The sequence below is a fragment of the Fundulus heteroclitus genome, chromosome 17 (assembly GCF_011125445.2).
Source record: "Fundulus heteroclitus isolate FHET01 chromosome 17, MU-UCD_Fhet_4.1, whole genome shotgun sequence".
NCBI classification, from domain to species: domain Eukaryota; kingdom Metazoa; phylum Chordata; class Actinopteri; order Cyprinodontiformes; family Fundulidae; genus Fundulus; species Fundulus heteroclitus.
The window spans coordinates 12,685,573-12,709,886 of NC_046377.1; the positions used below are offsets into that span (position 1 = coordinate 12,685,573).

Sequence of the window (24,314 nt, forward strand, 5' to 3'; positions counted from 1 at the left end):
TTTAAGGTTTGTCTGTGTTGGGGATATCGTGGTAAATCTGTTAATGAGAAGAGTTGACTTTTTAAGAACTACAAGGTTCTAACATTTATATAGAAGCTTTCATCCCCAAAAATGACATTATCATCCAAAATGACTAAGTTGTGAATTTCAAGTTTATTTTTTCTGTTCATCTTGATGGTTATGAATGAAAATAAAAATAAAGATAAAACATTTCTCATACAATTAGATTATTATGTTCGTTCTGTCCCCCTCAAAAGCTTTTTATTACAGAACTATACGCCTACAGTAGATGCTCTCAGTCCCTCCTTAATGAAGAAATGTCTCCTTTTATACTTCACTTGATCATTCCAATCAGCTAAACATTAAATATATTTAGCCAGGTCAACAATGGGGAAGGAGAAAGAATATGATAGATGCCTTTTATTATTTGAATTGAAGTGACTGACTGTAAGGCTGCGATTCTTTTCATGACCACAGAGTGTCAGTGTTTCTCTGCACACGAAAAGGTCAGTTCCTCACCAGCTGCTTTGTAAACTTACATGTTAAAGCTTCATGCTATTTTGGTAACTGATTTAATTTCACCCTCTGCAATGAAGGCCAATGGTTTCATCTGTTGGAGGATGATCCAAAATCAGGGCTCAGCTAGAGATTAGTTCATCGTTGCAACACAAATGACAGGCTGTATGTGAATAATTTCAACATGCTGAAAGATAAAGATAAACAGAGAGCAAATCCGACATACGGGGGGAAGAGGGTGATCAGTAAATAAAAACGGAGATGAGAGGCGGTGAAAGAGACACAATGGAGCAGAAGGGATATGGGATAAAGAAAAAAGGTGAAAAGATGAAAAATGATGGCAGGGAGGCAACAGGAAGATAAATTGAGACAAGATAAGTGAGAATGAAAAGGACAGAGAGGAATACAGAGAAGGGAGAGCAGAAAGAAGACAAGCTACAAAAAAGGGGAAACTTAGCTCTTTTATATTCTTTCAGTTTAAGCACATCACTGTATTTAAAAAAAATTCTTGCTGCAGGGAGGGTCTGTTTTTACCTCACTTTAATGTGAAAATAATGGAGTATATAGTTTAAACATACAGTTGACACAGGTGTGATATGTTTTTATTGAAATCAAAATATATAGACGAGAAAAATGCTTCGTCACCATCATCTTATCAGCATCGTAATAATCACAATCATTAGACAACAGACCGTATACTTCTGGGCTGTGCAGTCACTGAGGCCTTCAGTCATCATGGCTGCCTTTGCTGCTGCTTGTTTATGTAACAAAATATAATTTGTTATTCCTTATACATCAAGGCTATATAAAGAGGATTAAGCTAGCTAAGATGATTAGCTGTCAACATTATAAGACCTGCAGACCAGGTCGTTAGAGGAATATATTTCTAGATCCTTAGACAGAGTTTAGTTGGTCTCTAAAAGTGATCTTTAGCATAACAGGCAGGCATTTTCTATTGATTTAACTTCAACTTACAAATGTTTTTACTCAACTTAAGGATCATATCTTGAATCACAATTTGCAGTGTTGCTATTTTCATGCTCTGCATGTTGATAATATTTTAGTGTGGAGGCATCATAAAGACGGGGAAGAAAGTGTGGAAAAATGGTTAATAGAACTGCCATTGTGATAATATTGCAGTTACATATCTTCTGAAAGTTAAATAACCCAAATTTTCTCCAATTTAATGAAGTAGCTATTTGTGTTTTTTGCAGTTATTTTAGGTTGCGTAAGTCCCTCTGTGTGTAATGTATGTACAGTATAAAAGGCACAATAACCATTCAGCAGCTACAGGGTCCCTAAGTTGTGTTGAACAGTGCTGCTTGAACCGTTATCGTCGTCTGCTGTCAGTAATCTCATAAGCAGAGCTAAGCATTGCATATTTTATCCCTAAATTTCCATTTTCCCCAAAGTTACTAAGTTTTACGTTAATGGTTAATAATTATTATTTTTTGAAGCAAGGTTCTTTAAAGCCGTGAGTCCATGCCTGCCAAGATTGAGTTTGCTTGAAGGTTTTCATTAGTGCTGCAGCATAGATGATTCTGGATGTTTATTATCCACCAATGTGCTACTGGTTAGAACATTTCGGTTGTAGTTGTCAGACGGATGAATGCAGCTAAAAAGTGGCTACGGCTGATGAGCTGTTAGCCTCCCAACACTCTGAGGACTAATTCACTTTCGTAGAAAACCCCTGCAATATCGCATGTGTCTACTGCAAGTAAGAGAACTGTTACCGATGATAACTTCACAGAACTTCTCTTCTAAAAAAAATAAATCAAATCTGAAATAACCCTTTTAGCAGAGCTTGGGCTGATCTGTGATATTTGGAAATTGGAGAACTCGCTCATAAACGTGGAACTCAAAATCTTCAAAGGTGAAATTTTAAGTGCTGCAACCTCATTTCATGCATGTAATTAACAGACATAAAAAAAAAACAGGATAGTCAATGATCAGATTTAACCTGTGTTGATTCATGGGTTACCATAACTAAACTAAGTAGATGTATTTCTTTTCATGCATGCAACACACTGCTGATGCATTCTGCCTTTTGGGTGAAAATATCCTGTCATACGTAAAGACTGTAGAGGCAGGATCTATCTTTGTACACTAATGCAAAGAACGTGAAGGAGCAATAAGGAATGATCCAATTTGCACATAATGTGATGCCCATGCACCAGCATCAGTATGTAAATTATTCAATTTTAAAGAAGCTGCCAGTTCTAGAAATTGGGTATAGGGCACAAGTTACCAACGTGTCCATTAGTCAATCAGAACAATGTGTGAAGGGCACAGGCAAAGGGGATGCTTTGTATATGCATTATGCAGCATTAGTACCATTGGCAGAGTTTGATAGAGGTTACATCTTTGATATGCATAAGGTCAGGTGGTTGTTTCATACAGCTACCACCTGTGCAGGGTGTACAGAGGTCCCAGTGGCCTGATGTTGGTAACAAGGTGGACATGATGGTACCTATACACATCGTGTAGTAAAGGTGCCCAAAACTGGGTAATGGCACGGCATGACCATATAGCCTCATCCAAACACAAAATGCAGTAGCTCTGCAGGAGTGTACCCGGTAATGCCATCAAATATTAGCAATCATCTCTAATGCAATGTTTCATAGTTTGTGGTACAACTACCACTGGTGGTTCCTGGGCTGCCTTTAGCTGTATGCAGAAGTAACTCTTTGAACCATTTATTTTCAAGGTAAATGGTCATAAATTAGCTGTGAGGCAGAGCTACAAAACGGCAACAGCTATAAAGATGTTATTCAAACACAACCATCTTTGCTACTTAAGAGTCTTCTCAGAAGAAAAGTGCAGTAGAGAAAAATCTCTGTTTATAAAGTCATGTTGATAACAGTGAACCCAGAAAAAGTGCTGGTGTCTGCTTATGGTATGTTCCATCCATCTCTCATTTTGTTTCTTGGTTCATGACGTTACATAAAACCCAAATTAAACATGTTAAATTTCCAGCCTGTGCCATCTGCTAATTGCTGGATGACCAGACTAAGTGCTATCAGCAATACAAGCTGATAACCGTGTAAATCTTTGCATTTTGTAGCAGCATGTTTAGTTTTGTGTGTGAAAGATTTGATTTGATAGAAATTTACCATTTTGTACTATGGCCATGTTGATTTTGAGTTTGGATGTGACGTGAAATGTCTTATTTTCCCATTTGGGATATCAACCCCAGGAAACCTTCCTGGTAATCATTTGATGTTAAAACTTATTTATTTATTTATTACCTATTTTAACTTTTGAATAAAATGGGATGCTTAATTAATTTGAACCTCCAACTATTCGTGCACTGCCTAAAGATTGTTGTTGATCGGCCTTGGACAAACAAGTCCAAGGCCGATCATAGTGCAGTTTTAGATATGTCTATATGGTGGTGTTTGGAAAACTTGGTATTTACTCTGTTAGCTTGTATAAAAACTGCTTATACAATATTGCTTGATTCGTAATCCCACTACTTTTGGACGGTAGTGGCCATTCTGTATATGCTAGCTTCTTAAAAACCAAACAATTTACAAACCTATTGTTCATGCATGTGTACCAAATTGTATTCAAGTCAGACCTCGCCTTTCACCTTCTCGGTGCATGGTGAAAAATCATTAGCAATTTCAGTGTGATTTCTTTAAACCTTTTACCCATTTTGCACCTCCATATATCTACTTTTTAACCTGATGATAACCCTAATCACACAAAAAGCTGGCATTTAAAATTATGGTTGTTTTTAATTCAGGGCAATGGTGTAAGATCTTAGAAACCTGAATATGACGCATGGTTATGTGAATGATTTATATGCTTTTTATGGGTGCAGACAAGAAGATTCGGCTAATATAGCAAAAAAGTCTTATTAGTCCTTTTATAAAAGTTAGTTTTAATTCAAAATAACAGAGGCAAGGCAGCATAAAGCCCATCCTGAATCTAAACTCTGCCTAAGTTTCTTACATTAACGTTACCGGTTGTTGCAAGGACACAACAAATAACTGGTGCAGCGATATTAAAATCTAAAACAAAACAAAAAAACTGAGTCCATCGACACAACAAAGGACACATACATTATGGGTTCATACAAGAAACCAAGAACAGACACATCAGAAACATTTTGGAATTTCTGGGCCAACACATCGTAGTAGACTAGCAAAATATAAGCTGCAATATAGTCTGATATCAGAGACACGCTAACAATATAGGTTCATTCCAAGCCAATCAGAAATTCAAAGGGAACAGATTTACTTCAAGGAAGCAGTATGCAATAAATGCTACTTAAGTCACTGTCCGTGCACCTGAAACAATTGTTCACATAAATCTTTCTGGGCGTCAATCAAGATAATGAACACACAATGTGAAGCATACAAACCGAATACTATACATGTATATTAACGCAACCATATTTCTATCAAAGTAGCGCTGACGACCTTTTAACAGAAAAATGGTTTACATTGCATAATGCAGACCTTTCATTGTAAATAAAAGGAAAACACTTTGAGGGAGGGTTTGTTTAAAGGAATGGATGAAGTCCTTAAGCAGTGTGGAGAAACCTTCCTCAAATATCACCAGGTAGAAAAATGGATGAGAAGATAAAAAAGGATGTGGGAGCAAAATAGCAGCTTTTTTGTATAATCCTTGTCGTTATAATCCTGCAGGGTGATTTATCTGTCTATGAAAGGAGGAACGACACACTGGGAGAGCGACCAGAGGGTATCTGATAAAGGATTTAAAGTGCAGGAGGCTGACATTTGTAGTTCATAGATGACTTTTTGTTGTCTTTAGCAGATGACGGTACTCTTTGAGATTGCTGTTCATGCCACTGTAGCAAATCTTTACGTCTTTGGCGGGTGAATAGGGAATAAAATCAGTCCTTGTCACTCCCAGAAATGTTCACAACTAATCCACAAGTAAAGTTTTACCGCTTTCTATACTCTAATTGAGATTTTGGTTTATCCAAACCATTTTACAAGCGTCATTTTTTTTTCCTGAACATGCCAAGTTCATCGATATAAAATTGCAGTAAAATGCTACCATATCTTTCTGGTTATTCTGACAGACGAGTTCATTAGGCTGCAGTTTCCGCTTGTTGATCTTTGTTAGTCCAGAAAAGATCCAGAGAAGCGGTGGCTTCTGGTAGAGAGACAGAAGTTGATGTAGTTGATTACATGCATTTTCTTAGATTTTGACAATCGGGATCTTTTTTCTGTAGGAATTTTATGCATCATTAGCATATATAAGAAATTTTACGGCCCTCTTTTTAATTTAACACAAATATCCCCAATGTGGTTCTTATGATCAGTCATTCGCTGGAGTGTCAGAGGTAAAGAAAAGATGTGCCGGAAGAGGACAAATGTATTGGGATCCTGATTTTTCTGAGTAACCCTTGGCTGTAGAGGGTATAACTGGGAAGATGGCACAAATTCTCCTAATCGGTGCCAACACTGGTCCGTGTGTGCTGTGAATGCCTGGATCTTCAGACAAAATTTATAAATACTGACGGACCATGCAGCATGGATTGTTATAACATCTTAAATTATGTTTCATAATACAGAGAGAACCAAATCAGGTTTTGTTTTTTTCTCAGAGCTAATAAAATTGCAAATTTAGCTGCGGTTAGTGGCTGGCAGGCAACTTGTAGGAATAATTGGTAACAAATACTGCAGACAATGGGTCCAAAATTGAAGAGAATATCGGGGAGCAGATAAGGTTTCTGTGTGGGGGAGTATGTTAGAGAGAAGGACAAGACTGGAGGAGGTTAAAAATAGATTACGAATGAGGAAAGGAAGAGAAAATGGGAAAGAGGTGTCAGTATGAGAGTCAGAGGGAGCGATACAATGATGTCCGTAAGTAGAAAACAAGCCGGTCCATGTCTCTCCTCTTTGAGCCCTTTTATTTTCATCTCTTTTAACCTTCACCCTTTTGACTTGCCAGCTCTCCTCTGTCCCAGCCCTCTTTTAGGCCACAGAGGAGATTTGTTTGTCTTCCCTGTCCTCCCCATCAGCCTCTCCGTCCCCCATTAATGGCTGCCTCTTCTTCAGCTCTCTCTGGTACTTGGCCATCAGAGAAGCGTAGATGCACCCATAAGCAGCGGCGGCCACCATCATGATGCATACAATACCGCACACAACGCCAGCAATGACCACTGTGCCAATGGCGCGGCGCACGCTCACGGGCTTGTAGCGGGCCCGGACACAATCCGACGAGGCCTCCCCGCCTCCACCACCCCCTGTGGATGAAGAGGAGTCAATGCCGGCGCTGCCGCTGTTGTCAGAAACTGGTGTTGCCCCACTTGGGCTAAGAGCACTCCTGCTGCATGGAGGACCGCCTCCTTGTCCAGGACGAGCACCCTCACCACCCCCTCCTCCTCCGTTCTCATCTTCAAGTTGGAGGCAGTAGTTGAACATCTCAACCGGTACGCCGCGTATGTCCCTCCCACGCAGGTCCTTCGGTAGCGTGCACTCCAGTGCATCCACCTTACCCCCTGAAGGAGACAGAGGAGTTTGTTTAAGAAAAAGACTACCTTTTGCATTTAAAGGCAATGCCGATTAACAGACCGTATGGAAAAGAAACAGAGAGAGGTGGTTGTGCTAACTCTAGCATGAGTCATGCATCACTCAATACTGTGCTCTCTATGCTAAGTTGGAGATCACCTCAACTAATCCCTTCTATAATTTATGAGATGACATGCCTTGCTGAAGCAGAGCTGTGCTGTGTGAAAAATAGGAAACATTTCAGTCACTAATTCCCGCAGACGGCACCAGGCTAGAGTCTTTGTTATCCATAAATCCTGCTTGATCCTCCAAAACTAGTGTCCATCTCAAGGTCGCATGTTAGAAAGCCAGTTCAACCTCAAATAAGTTAAGTGAGCACTGTGATCAAGTTGCAGGATAAAATTAGAGAAGATTATTTTGCCCCAAGTTGTTTTTTATCTTGGCGCACACCAAAAAAAAAAGCCCGTTGTACACAGCTCCTACTCTAAATGCCTCGCATTTTAACAAGCATCTTAACTTTGCATAATAAACACTTTCTCTCTTACTTTCCCGAAAGCATTCGGTGGATCAAATGTTCTTATTTAGAAGCTGGAGTCACATGATTTCATGTTCAAGCACGAAATGCCTCCTTGTAATTTTCTCTGCTGCTCTCTCGATTATTGAATTATCAAGTCCTTGTCCGTCTCCGTCTGAAGAGCGCTAAACTGAGCACGAGTGGAGCTCAGAAGAGAGCAGAATGAAGAGGAAAAAAGAAGAGATGCTTCATTAGGAGGGCAGCTGAGGCCTCAGGCGTTAAGATGAATGTAGATTTTTACTCACGATGAGAAAGGCAGAGAGCAGCTGTGGTTATCTGATGTACTAACAGCCTGCAGAGGCACGCAGTAAAACAATGAGAGCCATAAAGTGCGTTAACAGAAGTGTGCAGTCAAATAAAAGAGCTGGAAGCACAGGTTTTAACAGCATCCACCTGTCTCTTGAGTATTCCCTAATTTAAACCACTCTTTCAGCATTCCTTTGCCTCTTTAAATAAAATGGGAAGCACAAAGTCAACATAAATCAAAAATTCACCTCGGTACATCAGCCACTCCATCCAATGTTTGAAATCACGGAGGTTGCAGTCGCATTCCCAGGGGTTCTGTCCCAGTTCTAAGTGTTGCAGGTTGGCCAGTGGCTCAAACGCTGCCCTCTCTAAACCGTGGAGTCTGTTACCTGCCAGGGAGAGCCACCTTGGAAAAAATACGAGGGGAAAAAAGATAACCATTAGAGGTTAATCCTCTAAAAGAGACCCAGAAAATTATGAGGCAAATGAATTTGCTGTATTCACTCGTATGAGTGGATACACCATGCCTCTCATGCAGATACCACTTGTGACATCGCTTCTACCGTAGCCTGTGGCATTTTTATATCTTCCAAAAGAAATAAAGTTCTTATAAATAGATCTCCTCCACTGAGATACTTGTTAGCAAGCCACTGAACAGGTATATTCAGTCACTCACCAAGCACTTTATTAGGTTCAGCTGTTCAAATGTCATGACTGGATAGCACATAGTGTGGATGTTTGTGTCAAATGGGCTGGTATGAGAATCTCAGAAACTGCTTATCTATTGGGATTTTCAGCCACAACTATCTATTAGGTTTAACGAAAAAGAGAAGGCATCCAGTGATTGGCAGTTGTGGGGCTAGAGTAGCAGAAGACCACACTATGTAACCCATCTGTCAGCTGAGAAACAAACTGAGGCTACATTTCCACTGGATCACCAGAACTGGATGGGAACACCTTTGTTTGTCCCAACAAGTCTTGATTTCCGCTGCAACATTATGATGGTAGGACCAGGTAGGGATAAACAGGTGATCACACATACTGGGCATTTCACTAGTGGTTTAGCGTGCTGTTGGCTAACCAACCAGCCAAAAATGGATTTAATTTGAAGAAAGACGAAGTGAGGAGAAATGAGTAGACGACGTAGTAAATGGTAATATTAGCAAAACGGTGAGGTAACCATTGACTAAGAGACAACAATACGCTCCTTGTGTTTTTTCAGCATCTTTTCTAAGCCAATTTTAGTTGAGTAATTCAAATTGACTGCCACAACGTATTGTGCTAATATTAATGCATATATGTAGTATATGGCGTGTTGAGTAAAAAGTCTTGAACATTTGCCTTGAGGCTTCTTCATTCTACCCCAATATTTATAGTCATAAACTGTCACTAAGTAGGTACATCAGGTACTAACAATACTATATTGACATTAATATAAAACATAATTACAGTGAAACAGTTAACCCTAAAATTATGTTTTCCTTCTTGCTGAAATTGGTTGTATACTGCAGTGTGTAGCATAATCTCCTCTCACTGGTATGTCAATCGAACCCTGATCGGTTGTAGTGCCAAGTGACTGTGACAAAAGTTTAACATTTTTAAACTTTCGTCGTATCAGAAGCCCACATGTGCGCATCTACATGTACGAGCTTCACACATTTCACATGCCCAATTTTGCCGGTTGTTTGGCCAGAGGACGGCAAGCGATTGTTGCCTCGTCACAAGTTCCACCGAAAATGAATAGAGGGGGAGGGACGTCGCCTCTCTTGTCTCATGCCCATTATACAACTTTTTTTTGTTCTAATAAAATAGTTTACCATATTGATACCAATGCACACACACATCACTCTTGTAAAAAGGGAACGCTCTCAGTTCTGAACAATTTATTCTGTTTCAAATTATGAGACATCCATCTCTAATTTTCCATTCATATGTTTCAGTTTCCATTCATAAATAGGTTGGCACAAATTATACACCTAGAAGAAATATGCAATATGGGTGAAACCAAATTCTGGCAAAATAATGAATAATATATCAATTATTTCAATAACTCACACCATCCCATCATTGTTTGCAAATGTTGATTATAGCCAAATAATAATTTAGTTAATAACTTATAGCTGGGCCATACCTGATTAAACTGTATTTTCATGCTTCAGCTTGATTTGCCACCATGTCCTTTTTATGCCTGTCGGGTTGTACCTAGATATGAAATAAATGTGCCTCCCCCTTTTTTATGGGTGTTGAACAAGTGTAGTGTTAGAATACAGCTTTAATTCTCCGTCAAATAATATTCATCACTCTTGCACTGACCTTTTCAGCAATTCACTGCCGCTAGCTCACTTTTTCAGCAGCAACGGCATTGTTTATTTTTCTCAACTATGGTTTAATATTCTCCATATGCTGACGTTAAAGATTTATAATCCCACGTGCAGGAAATGCGCATTTCAAGGCTTCTTATTTCGTTGCCATGGTGAATCATGTTATCTGCAATCCATTGATGAGGACTTCTTTCATGCTCGTGCTTGCACTTAACTCAGGGTTGATTGGAGGCTGAGTTTAGTTTCCTAAACTCTTTCGGTTTAGAAACCGAAAACACCGATCTACTCAGAGTAGATCGCCCATTCTTTCTGAGATGAGGCCCCGGTGCCTACTTCCAGAAGGATAACGTCACAAAGCTCAAATCATCTCAAACTGATTCCTTAAACATTAAAACAAGATCACTGTTCTCTCAAGGTCTCCAAAGTAAATAGAGCATTTATGAGTATATTGAAACGGGATGATCACATCCTTAATTTGCAGCTGATTGATGCTGAATTTATGGCATAAGTTCCTGAGCTTGTTCGAAGGGCAAAAAGGGTAACAAGGAGTACCTTTTTAAAAGGGCAGGTGGGTGTATATAACATTATGAAATATGTTATGTGGTATATATTTACCTGAGATGCTGCAGGTCATCCATTAAGCCAATGGGAATGATGGACAGACCATTCAATGACAAGTCCAGACTCTGGAGGTTCCCTAAACCCTGTGGAGACATCACAAGCAGTTCCTCTTTGTTTGAAGTTAACATTTTTTAATGTTGCATCCAATGACGTCTACTCCGACAGTACTTTATAGACTTCAGAGACCATCCTATTTTGTTCGTTTTCATGAAGATGTATTACAGTGCATCAGGGAACCACAAATAAAAGAAGCTGAAGTTGCTTCTTCCTCTGTTTGACGTTATTTAGATGTGCTGGATGATTTGACAAAGTGTTGAAGGCTTGACTTGTGTTTTTTTTTTGCTGCATTGCAGGTATTTTCCTTTGTGTCAAAACAGTCCTTTGAATGTAAAACTGTAACCCAGTATAATGTTCTTAGCCTACCTGGAAGAGGCCTCTCTCCATTACTGTTAGTGAGTTGTTGTGCAGAGTCAGTTTTGTCAAGTTGGACATGTCTCTAAACAATCCAGCTGGTAGATTATCCAGGTAGTTGTTAGAAAGGTCCAGCTCCTAAAATGCAGAGAAATGTACATTATCAGTCTGTTGCTTGTCATTGTTGATACTTGCTGAAGATAGCTTAAGGCTTCTAATAGTTGGAAAGGAAGCTACTATCCAGTTATGTCCAGTCTATGATTGTTCATCTCAGCTTGTCTGATATCAGAACAGTTTGTAATATCAGCACGATTGTCACAGTTAGAATAATACCGATTCAGTCCTGTCACTCCCTCTTGTATGAATTTTACTGATGAGGGCATTTGACTTCTAACTAATTCTGAGACGCTTCTGTCTGGGATTTGAGTCATCTGTTTGAAATTCAGTTGTTACTGAACACCACACTGCAAAAACGAATCTAAAAATAAATAAAATGTTCTTAAAACGTGTGTTTTTGTCCTTGATTTGAGCAGGTAAATATTATCTGCCAATGGAATGAGTATTTTGACCCCTAAAATAAGATGATTAGACATCCTGCACTTGAAATAAGATGATGGAGATGAGTTGTTCCTGTTTTAAGTGCAAAAGTCTCTTTCCATTGGCAGACCATCTTATTTACCTGCTCAAATCAAGAACAAGATACACTCATTTAAAGAAAATATTACTTATTTTTAGTTCCATTTTTGCAGTGCAGGCACAATTTTTTAAGATGACCAAAATGTGATTGAAGACAGTTCCAGAATAACTGCATTGTTCATGTTAAAGCACATACTACTTTACTGTCAACAATTAGCAGAACAATACAGCAGATCATTTTTCTTTCTCACATTTCATCAACCTTCTTAGTGGTTTGATATTTTCCTCCTTCCTGGAATCCTCCTACTTAGCATCCTTTGTTCAGTAACTGCATCCTCTTTAGCACGAATCTAAACCATCGCAACCATGCCTCATAAATTGTAAACCATGCCTCAAAGCCAGTAATTTATATGGCCCCCACATGCTTGACTGCATGCCTGGCAACATTGGAGCATGCTCCTGATGAGACTGTGCAATCTCCTCCCAGATCTGGATTAGGACATGAGTTTGCTCTCATCTGTGAAAAGCACAGTGCATTATTAGTGGAACTGTCAATTTTGGTATTCTGTGGTAAATACCAGTCAGGCTCCATGATGCCAAGCAAAAAGCAAAGGGCTAACCAAATGGTCATAAAGCTCTGAGGCTTCTCATGAAACAGTTTTTCTGATTGTATGGTCAGAGAAATTCACTTGAGCGGCCAGAAGGAGGTCATTTTGTAGCAGTGCTCATCCTTTTCTCTTTTGCACAAAAGAGTAGTTTGAGCTTTCCTTGGCTTTGCCATAAACCACAGCAAGTATCAAAATCATCTTAGAGATCCTATTTTTCACACTTGTAGCTATACCTCTTCCACAAATGGCTCATTACATTTTCTATTACAGCTCTGTTTCTTCTTCTGCAAATTCCAGTTGAACTGGATGGTCGACCCAAGGTGCTAAAACTCATGAAAATCCCAGGCTAATAGTCCCCCTATCTCTCATTGGGACTCATGTATTCTCTCTTACTCAAGTTGACCTTCATTGCCCTTCTATATAACCTCCACTTCTCCATGATCTCAAAATTAGCTTTTATTGCCACGTTTGTGCACAGAAAGAATTTGTCTTCAATTAACCTTGCCTCTCAATAAAGACATCCTAAATGTAAATATATAAAAGGGAAATACATTATTTATATCTATATCTACATGCTTTTTTATGAAAGAGGAAGACATAGTTGGATTTGTGCAAGTACAGATTTAGGAAACAGCGCTCTGTAGCGCCGACCTGAAGGTGAAAGTCTAAACAGTTTGTGTTCAGGATGTGTGGGGTCTGCAGAAATGTTAGCTGACCTTTTTTGATCCTAGACTTCATCCACATATGTCCTACTCTCAAAGATTTCATAATGGTATACGGTGCCATGTGTCTCAGTTGGTTCAGAAGGTGCGCGATATACAGAGGTCACAGTCCTCCACGTATCTGCCCTATGTTCAGTTCATGGCCTCAGGCCATTTACTGCATATCTTCTACTTTTAATCTGCCTCCTTTCCTATAAACTGTGAAATAAAGACTACTAGTGTCATGAAATCCTTTTTTAAAATGACAATGTCATCTGCAAATATATGCTGTTTTTCTGTTTTTAGCCCTTCACAACCCAGCTCTTCTCTACTCCTGCTGGTGTTTAACAGACCCGGTAAGGCCAGACGGGCGGTGAACCCCTCCTAGGGTGGCTTTAGCCCCAGCTCCAGCTGTCAGTGACAATAATACTTTAAAGAAATCAGTGAAAAACAGTAAATAATAAAAAGGTTAATAATTTTAAATAAAAACATAGATTTAAAAAAATATATATTATTGTATATGCAAGAATGTCTTGAATATTTTTTAAGGATTCAATGATCCTCCAGGATAAATATGTGGATCATAGCTCAGCCAGAACTAATAACAAACTAACGCATGGCTTCTCTCTGCCTGCACAGGTATGGTAGCCTCGTGAGACCATCCTGATCTCGCGAGCTTTCAAGGTTTCACTCGCAGATCAGTCTGGCTACTCTCCATTAAAGAAAATTTGGAGCCGTTCACCAAACGAACGTCCAATCAGCGTTGGCTTTGAGGCGGGTTGAGGTGTGACGCAACTGGAAGCGCGACAGTTCAGTCTAAAGAACATGGCGGCTTCAGCCGATGAAACTAGCGTTAGCGAGGCTATCGAGCAAGTTTTATCGGAATTACAGAGTATTTCTCTGCTGAGCTAACGAGCCTTTACCTGCAGCAGCAAGAGTAGCTTGGCTTGTGGTTGTGTTTTCGTCGTCGCTCGTAACGGGGCGACGACGAATCTGATTGGTTTATTTGGCCCGTCTATCACCAACATAGGCCAATCAGCTAACCAGTATTTTCGCCCCTTCCCAAAGTTACTTCAACGGAAGGTTTCCAGATGGATATGCGGAGCAAATCTATCTGGCGGAGTCAGTTAACAGGTATGGGGGATGTTTGACAAAAGTGGAGAGGGGTCTGCTCCAAAGTTTGTCTTTAGGGCTTTATATGGAAGTTTTTGCCTCGCTATGGTGAGAATGACGATAAGGACTTTAAAGCACAAAACCACGTACTCTTGAAGGCAGTGAAAACATTTTTTATGTTGGATATTGAATATCCACAATGCGCTGGTTTGGTGGCATGTTCTTTGGTTTAGATGCAGAGCTGCCACTACAGTCTATAGGAGAGCGGGCAGCTCCTCTCTGCCTTCTCCGTCTTCCTGTACACAGTGGTTTGAACAGCCACCGTGAACAACTTTTTGAACCAAATACTCTCTAGAGACAACACTTTGCAGGTTTCAGTGTGTGTAAAATGAGAGAGAGCCTCGCTAAATCTGCAGATCTGATTTAGGTTATTAAATACAGCACACCTATCTGCGTATAGAAAGCTAAAGTGTTTTCTTCTGTTTCCTTCAGATGTGGTTTATGGGTTTAAACAAGTCCGTTTATGGTGGTTTTTAATGGTGTTGCTGCTCCTCTCTTTAACTTAGCCCTGCACTTCCTCAGAGAAAACATTCTTGTTTCTACTCGATCTCGCCTAATCAGTGAACAGCAGTCACATTTCAGCTCTACTCAGCTCCTGTTGTACTACCACACGAGGATGGATGGAAAAAGCCAGCCCAGTAGGAAAAAACTGTCATTGAAATGCTCCCAAACGCGGATGGAGCCGAGTATTACCCGGCGAATCAGAGCTCGTGGAAAAGGGGCAATAGTGTACACTGTCACTACCATAATAGTACTATGTCTAAAATAGATGTAGAGTCGGCTTTCAAGGGCAATCTTTTTGGAACTGTGCTAAGAGCTGCAGCTGGACTTTGATTGTGATGTATTAGGGGGCAAAAAAGGAGTTGGCAGTCAGATCAGAACTGTGTTAATTGATAATGAGCCGAGCCACGCCAACTGTGGGATGGATTTCAGTGTGGGCTAGCCGCTCGGCTCATTTAGAAATCCCATGTGTAAACAAGCCAACCTTGAAGCACAAGTTGCTGTGAGAGCTGATTTTTCGAATGTATTTGATCTAACAGCAGAGATTTTCAGTTCTTCGCTCAATGTTTGGCTCTCCTCCAAACTTCAGTTCCTACCCTGTGGGGATTTTTAGTGTTCAGTTCAGAATAAACTGTTTGGTCACGATAAACAACACAACTTATAAAATGTTAAAAGATTAGGAAAATACGTTTTGAAAACGATTAACAAACAACTACAGACCTCTAAAGAGGAGAGGTTAGCGAAGGATGAGACTCCCAGTGAGGCGAGCTTGTTGTTGGCTAGCAGCAGGGAGCGGCTTCCTGGAGGCAGGAGGTGCATGGGAGGCAGGGAGGAGAGGCCACGTTCCCCGCAGTCCACAAGAAGGCTGTCCGAGGAGCAGAGACAGGAAGGAGGGCACGAGGAGGCTGGCAAAAGCAACATGGCCAAGAGGCCCAAAACGCAGAAGACTGAAAAAGGAGAAAGAAAAACACTTGATTATTCAGTTCTTAATATAAAATGCTATTTTAGTTACTTCCACCACATCATTTGTAATAGTAGTTTTCATTGGAAATCAAAACTTTACAAGAAATGCGCTTGTCATTTAACATATTTTTAAAACTGGAGCTGAATTTAACAAGAACTAATGGTTTTCTTAACTGTCAAAAACACTTTGGTAAGAAAGAAAGCCCAAAGGTAGGTATAGTTGAACTAAAAAGTCAAGACAAAGCAGGAGTTCCAGATGTGGTTTCATACTCTTATTTTAAGTGGAGTTGCAGGGATTGAATTTATGGTTTAATAGAAAAAGTTATTTTTTCTATCACCGTCATTGAGCACACACGTACATCCAAAAGCCTAAAAAGTGTACAAGAGAATAAACATCTTTTCCTACCAGCCACAATTCAAAACAAGTGACATGATATTAAAAATGCTTTAATGAACCGTTGTTGGAGTTGTGTACATGTACGGCTTGATTATTGGAATTTTGATGCCTCAGTCTTAGACTTAATCTTAAAAGCCTAGCTCTTTATATACATTTATTCGTAGGCCTTCCAAAGAAAGCTGCTGTTATCACCTGGTTCTACAAAGTAAAACCTCATCCTTTAGGTTACTGAACTGCACTGCAAAAATGTTATTTCTCCATAGTAATACAGTTTTAAACAGCTCAGTTAGAACATTAGTAACTTTGTGTTAGGGTTTGGCAATAAGGTTGATTGTTTTTATTATTTTTACAGAAAAATCACAAACATGATTTTGTTACAAATCTCCTGCGTTAAAAACATAGGTGATAAAGACTAACTCCGTAAGGAAAAGGCCTTGTATTATTTGGCCGGTTTCGACCACTGTTAAGCTGAAACTAGCCTCCTCTGAAGACTGAACACATTCTGCTAAAAGTTAACTTAGCGTTAAAGTGAACATATCATACTTTTAAATTCTTTTTACATTCAAATCATTCAATAACGCGCTATATAAAGTGGAGCTGCAATGCTTTGGTCTGAATTCCTTGTTAGTTTAGCCCCACAGCTCCTGGACTACAAAATCACAGCGGAAAATAAAAATGGCTGATTCGCAAAATTGGTTAACCGGAGGTCTATGACCTCATTTAGCAGCTCCGCAGCAAATAATACTGTGAGGTAATTGTTAAGAAAAAAAAACGAAATTGGGAATAAAGAAAACTGAACAGGTGGAAGAATATGACCCAAACAGAATATAAAGATACCTACGCAGCACCTAGACAGATTATATTCAACTTTTCTGCATTCCTAGAGAATCACAAGTACACAACAAAATGCATTTAAGGACTAAAAGAGCAGTTTTTGCAAGATATGCCCCCTCTAACTGAGCGGTTGCTGGAGGCTGAGGAATACTTGACCTAGTGAGGTCAAAAATATCTTCAAGTCACATTTCATGTGCATCTTTTACATCTAACAGACAGCTACAATTTTAGGCTATTTGCTCGTTAGTGGTTGATATATTCTGACTTTACATTCTCTGCCTTCTGCTCACATCTGTGGTGCAGTTTGAGATGCTCCTTTTTGATAAATGACCAAAAAAAAAAAAAACTGTCGCACTCAAAGTTTTCAGTAGCTGCATAACTTAATATGGTTTAGTGGCATTTCCTTTTAAAAATGCTCATTCTGTTGGTAATTCAGCTGTGCTAAGATTAAAAACATCTGCATAAAAGTGGCTTTATGAAGCCAACGGAAGAGGAAAATAAAACTGAGTCCATTCAAGGAGCAAAGAACAGCAGCGGACAGAATGTACTTTGTAGTAGCAGAGAAATTGTGGTAAATCTATAAATTGGCTCGCGAATTAATTTCACAGTAATCCCCCATTTTAAGTCTTCATTACTCACTAAATGTTTCCGAACAGAAGATATGCAATTACTAGTGCTAATTGGCAGCTTTATTATGTTGCTTTCATGAACCAGGGGGAAAGAAAACGAGTTTCTGAGTCCCAGATCAGCTGGTTAAGTTAGTCAGGCGGATCAGGGGTTCAGAGTCCAGCTCTGAACAACTGATGCATCCCACATACTGGTGCTTGCAGTATTTTTTACATCCTTATCCTTTCTATCATTTGCAAATAGATTTCACAGCTCTTTCTTTGCTCTTCTTTAGTAGATTAGGTTTCTGAGACAACAGAAAATCCTCAAACGGTTGCAAAAAGATTAGAACCCAAAATGCCAAGACTAGTTTCTACATTGGCTCTTCATCCTCACACTGTACAATATGTTAGGGCGTAGCCTTCTGCACTAAACAACCACAACAGAAGCCCTCTGTGTTTAAAACAGGAGGCGTGTTTGTGTTTTTCTGAGTGCACGTTTCAAGTTAAAAGCATCTTTGCAACAGAAATCCCTTCTGTCTTTTCTCATTTTCACATCAAGCTTTTCCAGCGGACTTGAATCATTTCTTATGTTTCTTCTTCATCTGACCCGTTTATTTTGATCTATTCTCTCCGTTCTTTTTTTCTTCTCTTCTGGCTTAATTTTCTTTCGTTAATATATGCCGGAATAGTTGCTTTCTCTTTGTTTTCCCCTTTGTCCAAAGTTAAATCTGACTGTTGCTGTCTTCACTCTACAAGTCTCTGTCCCCCAGCAGACTCTCTTTATATCTCTCATTCCCCTCCACTTCAAGCCTCTCGGCACTGCTCTGTATTCCCTAAGTGTCTCGTTACACTGGTTGACTTTGTTTCCAGCCAATGGCTTATCAGCACGACTTTGTGCTCCGTTTATGTGTGAGTGGGCATATGCTTGTGCAACTGTGCATGCGTGTGAAGCAATCACCAGGCGTGATATTAAAAAAAACTACTCTGCCTTAACTCTAGACACGGAGACGTTTAACCTCTTACTGAGACTCCTTGGCTCACCAGCAGATTTGATCACTTGCATCTTATTGGAATCTATTTCTCAATATTTGAGAGCTTTTTGTTTTCTTTTATTCAAGACACAATAAATAAATAACCCTAGGATGAGCAGGTCGTGGGTGTGTAACAATGGACAAGCATTGATGTTGGTTTGCTGTCTATGGCCAAATATGATAATAGTCTGATTTTATTTTTTATTAAGTACAGTGCTGAGAAAAAGTTTTTGTCCCTTGTAAATGTCTTGTTTTTGCTTTTGTGTCACACTTAAATGTTTAGTATCAAACAAATTTGAATATCTGACAATAACTTGGGTACATGGAAAATGCAAGTTTTCAAACAATTGTTTCATTTATCAAAGAAAAAAAATCACTTTCCTTACCAACCTGGCGCTATTCAAAAGAATAATTGCCATCCTGAGAAATCGTGAATTAACTATGATTAACCACCCTTTTACTGAGGATATTTATGATAGCAACATTCGGGCCTGTAGAATAAAGGTTTAAGTTAAATAGAACCAGTCTTACAACATGCAATAGGATGAATTATATCAACACCTTATGGCCCAATCTAAAGAATTTTAGGAACAGATGAGAAAGAAAAGTCATCAATTTTCTCATCGGTCGGGAAATAGTCCCAAAGCTTTTCGCTAAGGTTTTTGGACTCAAGTGGACCACAGCGAGAGCCATTATTAACAAAATGGTGGAAAGTATTCCCCGAAACAACCTGTCTAAAAAGAATTCCTCCAGTCTCTCTAGGTGTTGTTCTAGCTACATCCATTAAATACAAACTCGGATACACCATTGATGCAAAACTTGCTCCTCCTGGCTAAAATTTAAACGAAATAAATGTATAAGTTCAGCGCCTGATGTTTGCTTTGTCTTGTAGACTTAACATTGTCCAGTGGTGTCTCGTTGGCAATGATTCTTGACACCTTTAGGGCTTCATCTGTCTGTAAGTTTATATCCAGGGGCCCCTGGGTGACACTGGACCCAGCTATGATGTCACCACCTCGGGCACTTCTGTTACTGAGCCCAGTTGCATGTTACCAAGCACAAGCTGTTTTCCATGCAAGTGGCAGACTTGCTGCTATCTTGTTACGGGGATGACCAGCTGTCCTCCACACAGAGGACTCGCTTGTCTGTGTTTCTTCCCTCTTCAATGTTTCACATCGTGCTCTGAGTCTAAGTGTGCCCCGCTGCTTTTAAATTTGAACTCCTGGGCTGCTTGAGCTTTGATACATTACCTGACATATCATTCTCGTTCCTTGTATGAGGCAAGCAAAAGTGTTTCACATTGCAATGTTGCTAATTTGTTTTGTTTTTAGCATTTTTTAAGTGTAAACCTTTATCTCTGGATGTTTCTGACTGACTGTGATGATTAATTCCACAGTTTTCAGACTTTATAGGTTAACCAGTTAAAGTAGAATATTTTAAGATTTCATTTTTATCTGCATGAGAGCTATGGATACTTTACATAAAGTTCATTTTTGGGTCAAATCATTTAAATCTGTAGATTTAGACAAGCATAAATGGTTAAATTTGGTTTTTAGGATTAAATGTGCCTCAATTGGTGGTTATAAAAGGGAAATATTAGATAATACATTGATTTGCAAAACTCTTATACCAGTTCAATATTTCATAATAAGCTGATGTAAGTGGTACATAATATATTTTACAGCAGCAAACTTCAGAGTATTTTATTGAGTTTTTATGTCATAGACCAGCATTTAGCAGCTCAGAGCTCTGAAGTGCTAGGAAGTAATGCAGGTGCTCTCTAAGTAGATAAGGGGAAAAAATCTGAGAAGTATAGCGTACGTTTCTGTTCAGCCTCATGAGTCAATACTTCGGCAACTGTAAACCAGGGTGAAGGGCGGTTCTACAGTCTTTTGGGGGCATCTGTATCAGATTTCCACATGTAGAGATTGAACATTTTGCATATATATTAAAATGGTTAATGTGCTGTCAGATTTGATGGTGAGAATCTGCATCAATATTTTGATGTGTTGCCACCCATTCTCAACTGGATTTTAAGTGTCGTCGTTAATCAGTGAGCCCTTACCCGGACTCAAGTCCTCTGCAGCATCTAGCAGGTTATCTTTGAGCACTGAAAAATGTAAATGGTCTAGCCCCATCTTGTCTACATAATCTCCTCAACATCTGCACACTTTTGAGAGCACTCCGGTAAACCAGACAGGCTCGCTGTGGCTGCACAGAGACTGTAGAATACCCTACCTCCACATGGCCGCACCACTTGGAGCATGAAATTATTTGTCTTTTAAAAACTCATCTCTTTTGTCTACCCTTTGACTGTTTGAGTATGGGATGCTAAATAATTTCATAAATCTTCATTCTACTGTGTTTTATTAATCCTTATTACAGTTTTATTCTATTTGCTGTTTTAGGAAAGTTGGTGTTGCTGAGCAGCTGTTTAGCCAACTTGTAGTTTTTAAGTGTGCTATATAAATACATTTCATATTGACCATGACAGTATTCCCCGGTATTTAGCTCTCATCGTCCATTGTTGCCTTCCCCTGCTCAAGAAATCACCCAAACATTATGATGCTGCCACCAAGTTTGGATTTCCTCTGATCAGTGCACACTCTTCTCTTCCACATGTCTGCTTTGTACCCTGCATGGCTTGTGGCAAACTGCAAATTGTCCTTGTTATGGATTTCTCTCAACAATAGCCATCCTTTTGCCTCTCTCCCATAAATGCTAGATTTGTGGATTGCACAAATAATTATCTTTTCAACAGATTCTGCTGAGTCAGCTGTGGATCTTTGCAGCTCCTCCGGAGTTAGACGTCCCTGGTCTGTTTAATTGTATGCCCATGTTTTAGTGTTTTATCAGTTTTACCAAGGTTTTTTTTCCTCCAATTATGTGTTGAGCAAATCTCTGTGACATGCTCAAAAACTTGGATGTTATTTCATAACCTCAACCTTGCTTTAAACTTCTCTACACCTTTATCTGTGACCAATTTGATGTGTTGGTCTTCATGATGCTCTTTGTGTGCTACAGTCCCCTAACAAACCGCTGAGGCTTCCTCAGAACAACTAGTTTATACTGAGATTAGATTGTATGCAAGTGTGATCTGTTCATTAATTAAGCTCCAGAGGGGTTTTAAAATGGAAAAATGTTACCTTTACAAGGATTTGTACAGATATTATGGTATTTAATTTTGCTGACATTGGACTGAATTTAAATTTGAGCCACAGGGATCAAAACTGGCTTTGGAGAATCTGATAAATAGTATCTTGTCTAAGTAAGAATAAAATATATGACGGATGTGCCATAAAAATATATTTTTAATGCATTATTTCAGCAATTAACAGTTTGATCTTAGTTTTAATTAGACATGACTGTTTAAACCTGTTTAAAACGCATACTGTTGCTTCAGATAAAGTCCATATTTACACTGCAGATAGATTTTAGACAGCCATTGTGTGGGTATAACAGTGTCTGTTGGATCAAAGAAATAAGTAAAAAGCAGATGCTACCAACTAAAATGGATAGAAGGCAGAAAGGAGAGAAAAACGGTAGGCATCAAACCCAGCCATTAAATCCACATTACGTCTTTTCCATCATACGCTGAACTGTTCCTTCTGACTCTCTTTTTAAAATAGGTGTATAATTGCTTACCCAAACACAGGAAGTTACTGTCTCACACATGCAGACACCCAAACACTCGCTGACAAACAAGCAGGATCTAAGAATAAGCAGGGAAAGGGTGTTGGGGTTTGTTCTCTTCTTCTGCCGACATTGTGATGAGAGGAAAGGGCACATAACAGGCTGTTTTTGTACTTTTCTCACCATCTCCCAATAGGATTAATAAAATTACCTATTTTAGTCTTCCCCTCTTTCTTCCTCTCCACTCTTTGCTTCCTCTTGTCCTTCTGTCTCTCTTTTCATAATACATCCACTTTAATCCCCTCAGTTTTCCCTTTCCATTACACATCTGACAGAACTTACACCTGTGAGACTGTATTATTATTTTAGCTTCCAGTGATGGCTGGGGGACATACCCTCATGCCTCCCTCGAATTCATGCTGTTTCTGGCTATTTGTTGTGACAGATTGAATTGTTCACATACTCTAGTGGTTGATGAGTGTTTGACATGTAGTGACTTTGTCTTTCTGAGTGGAAATTACAAGAGAGAAAGGTAAGATGAAGGCAAAATATAAAGGTGAGACAAAAGTTTCTGAGTAAATAGGCAGAGCACATTGCAATGCATCGCCTTTCTTTGATGAATTTTGTATTGTTGTAGAAGTGATTGCTTCTGAGAAGCTACTAACCTCCAACTTTAAGATGCATCCCTGCTCCAACACATCTTAATTTCCCCCTATCAGCATGTCATTCAGCTGTGCAGAGTAATGAATTGGTAACATTCATGTAAAAATCAGGTGTGTTGTGGAAGGGAACCATCTACAAGTTGCAGGATAGCAGCTCTCCAGGACCCCTGGCGTGGAGAAAATGAACACTGTGACGCTTTGTGCTCTTCGCAGATTCTTCAAACTGTGGTAAAAAAAAACATTGGGCTGATGTTCTAGCTAACACAGGCACACTAACACATGACACTTGTGCAGTTGTTTTAATGCTAGTGGCTTTTGACTGGGTTCCTGTCTTGTCTGGATACTTTATTTTATGGAAATAAAGTATCTTCCTGATATGGGCAAGTATGGGGGGAAAAAAGTTATATATGATTGTATTAAGGGATCGTACGTTTTTTTAAAGCTGTCAGTGATGTACATGTAAGCTATAAAGTAAATCATTGTCTTTAAGCTAGATCAGTATGAGTTGAATCTACCTACATCTGACTTGATTTTTTTTTTTATATTAAACTTTTATCTAAACAAATTATCTCATTAAGATCCAAGATGTTATTTACGAGAGATCAGTTTTGATAAAACAAAAAACGACGTGTTTTGTGTCTGTGTTGTTTTTTTTTGTTGTTGTTTTTTTTTTTTGTGTGTGTGTCTGGCACATTCTTGCACCAACTACTTATGGAAAGCATTCTCTGTGGTGTATATCCATTTATTGTCCAGCTTTAGCATGTGGACATCCCTGCTGTACAAATAACTGAATTGAAATCCCCTATATGTGTTTGCTAAACTGCAAAATATAAGCCATAGCATGTGTGAAACACTGTAGTCAGGGTGATTTAACATGTCGGTGTTCTAGAGGTCTGGACAAAGTAGATTAATGCTGTAAAATATCTTAGGTGACGAGAAAGGTTAAATTCACCTAATTAAAGTTCACATAATTACACTTAGATCCCATTAAATAAAATTATTTGCCTGAACGGATCAACTGTTGACTCTTTCCAGCCGATTTGTCGTGTTGGCCATCATGTTTTCCTTCCTAATAAGGGTAAAACTCCACAATTTTCCTCAGAGACAATGACAAACCAAATATTATGGTTCAGAGAACCATCAGGGGAATGGTTTGCAGCAAATATTTAACCAAAAAGGAGTTTAACTGGATTGTTAAATGCCGTTGATAATGGGGACTCTGTGGCCACACCACTAAAGACGTTAAATACATATTATAACTGGTTTGCCAACTTAATAGCTTCTTCAAGTGAACCAGCATTGCTAATATTGCCTCTTAGTTTACAGTCTGTGGTACAACCTAGCTAAATACCTTTCTGTAATCTTTCTATTCCAAACAGTACACTTT

General features: G+C 39.1%; 2 protein-coding genes across 6 annotated transcripts in view; one reads left to right on the plus strand and one right to left on the minus strand.

Moving 5' to 3' along the window:
• Nucleotides 1-24,314, plus strand: part of cacna2d4a (calcium channel, voltage-dependent, alpha 2/delta subunit 4a) — a 130,532-nt gene that overhangs the window by 52,863 nt on the left and 53,355 nt on the right. The gene's annotated exons all lie outside the window — the stretch shown is intronic.
• The window catches only part of lrtm2a (leucine-rich repeats and transmembrane domains 2a), a 37,793-nt gene continuing 14,518 nt past the window's right edge, over nt 1,040-24,314 (minus strand). For all 4 annotated transcript variants that reach the window (XM_021309652.2, XM_012850863.3, XM_021309630.2 and 1 more), the window contains exons 3-7: nt 15,520-15,746; nt 11,193-11,318; nt 10,764-10,852; nt 8,076-8,233; nt 1,040-6,997 (exon numbers count right to left, since the gene is read on the minus strand). In XM_021309652.2, coding sequence (XP_021165327.2) covers nt 6,471-6,997; nt 8,076-8,233; nt 10,764-10,852; nt 11,193-11,318; nt 15,520-15,746 — 1,127 coding nt within the window. In that variant the 3' untranslated portion in view covers nt 1,040-6,470. The remainder of the gene's footprint in view (nt 6,998-8,075; nt 8,234-10,763; nt 10,853-11,192; nt 11,319-15,519; nt 15,747-24,314) is intronic.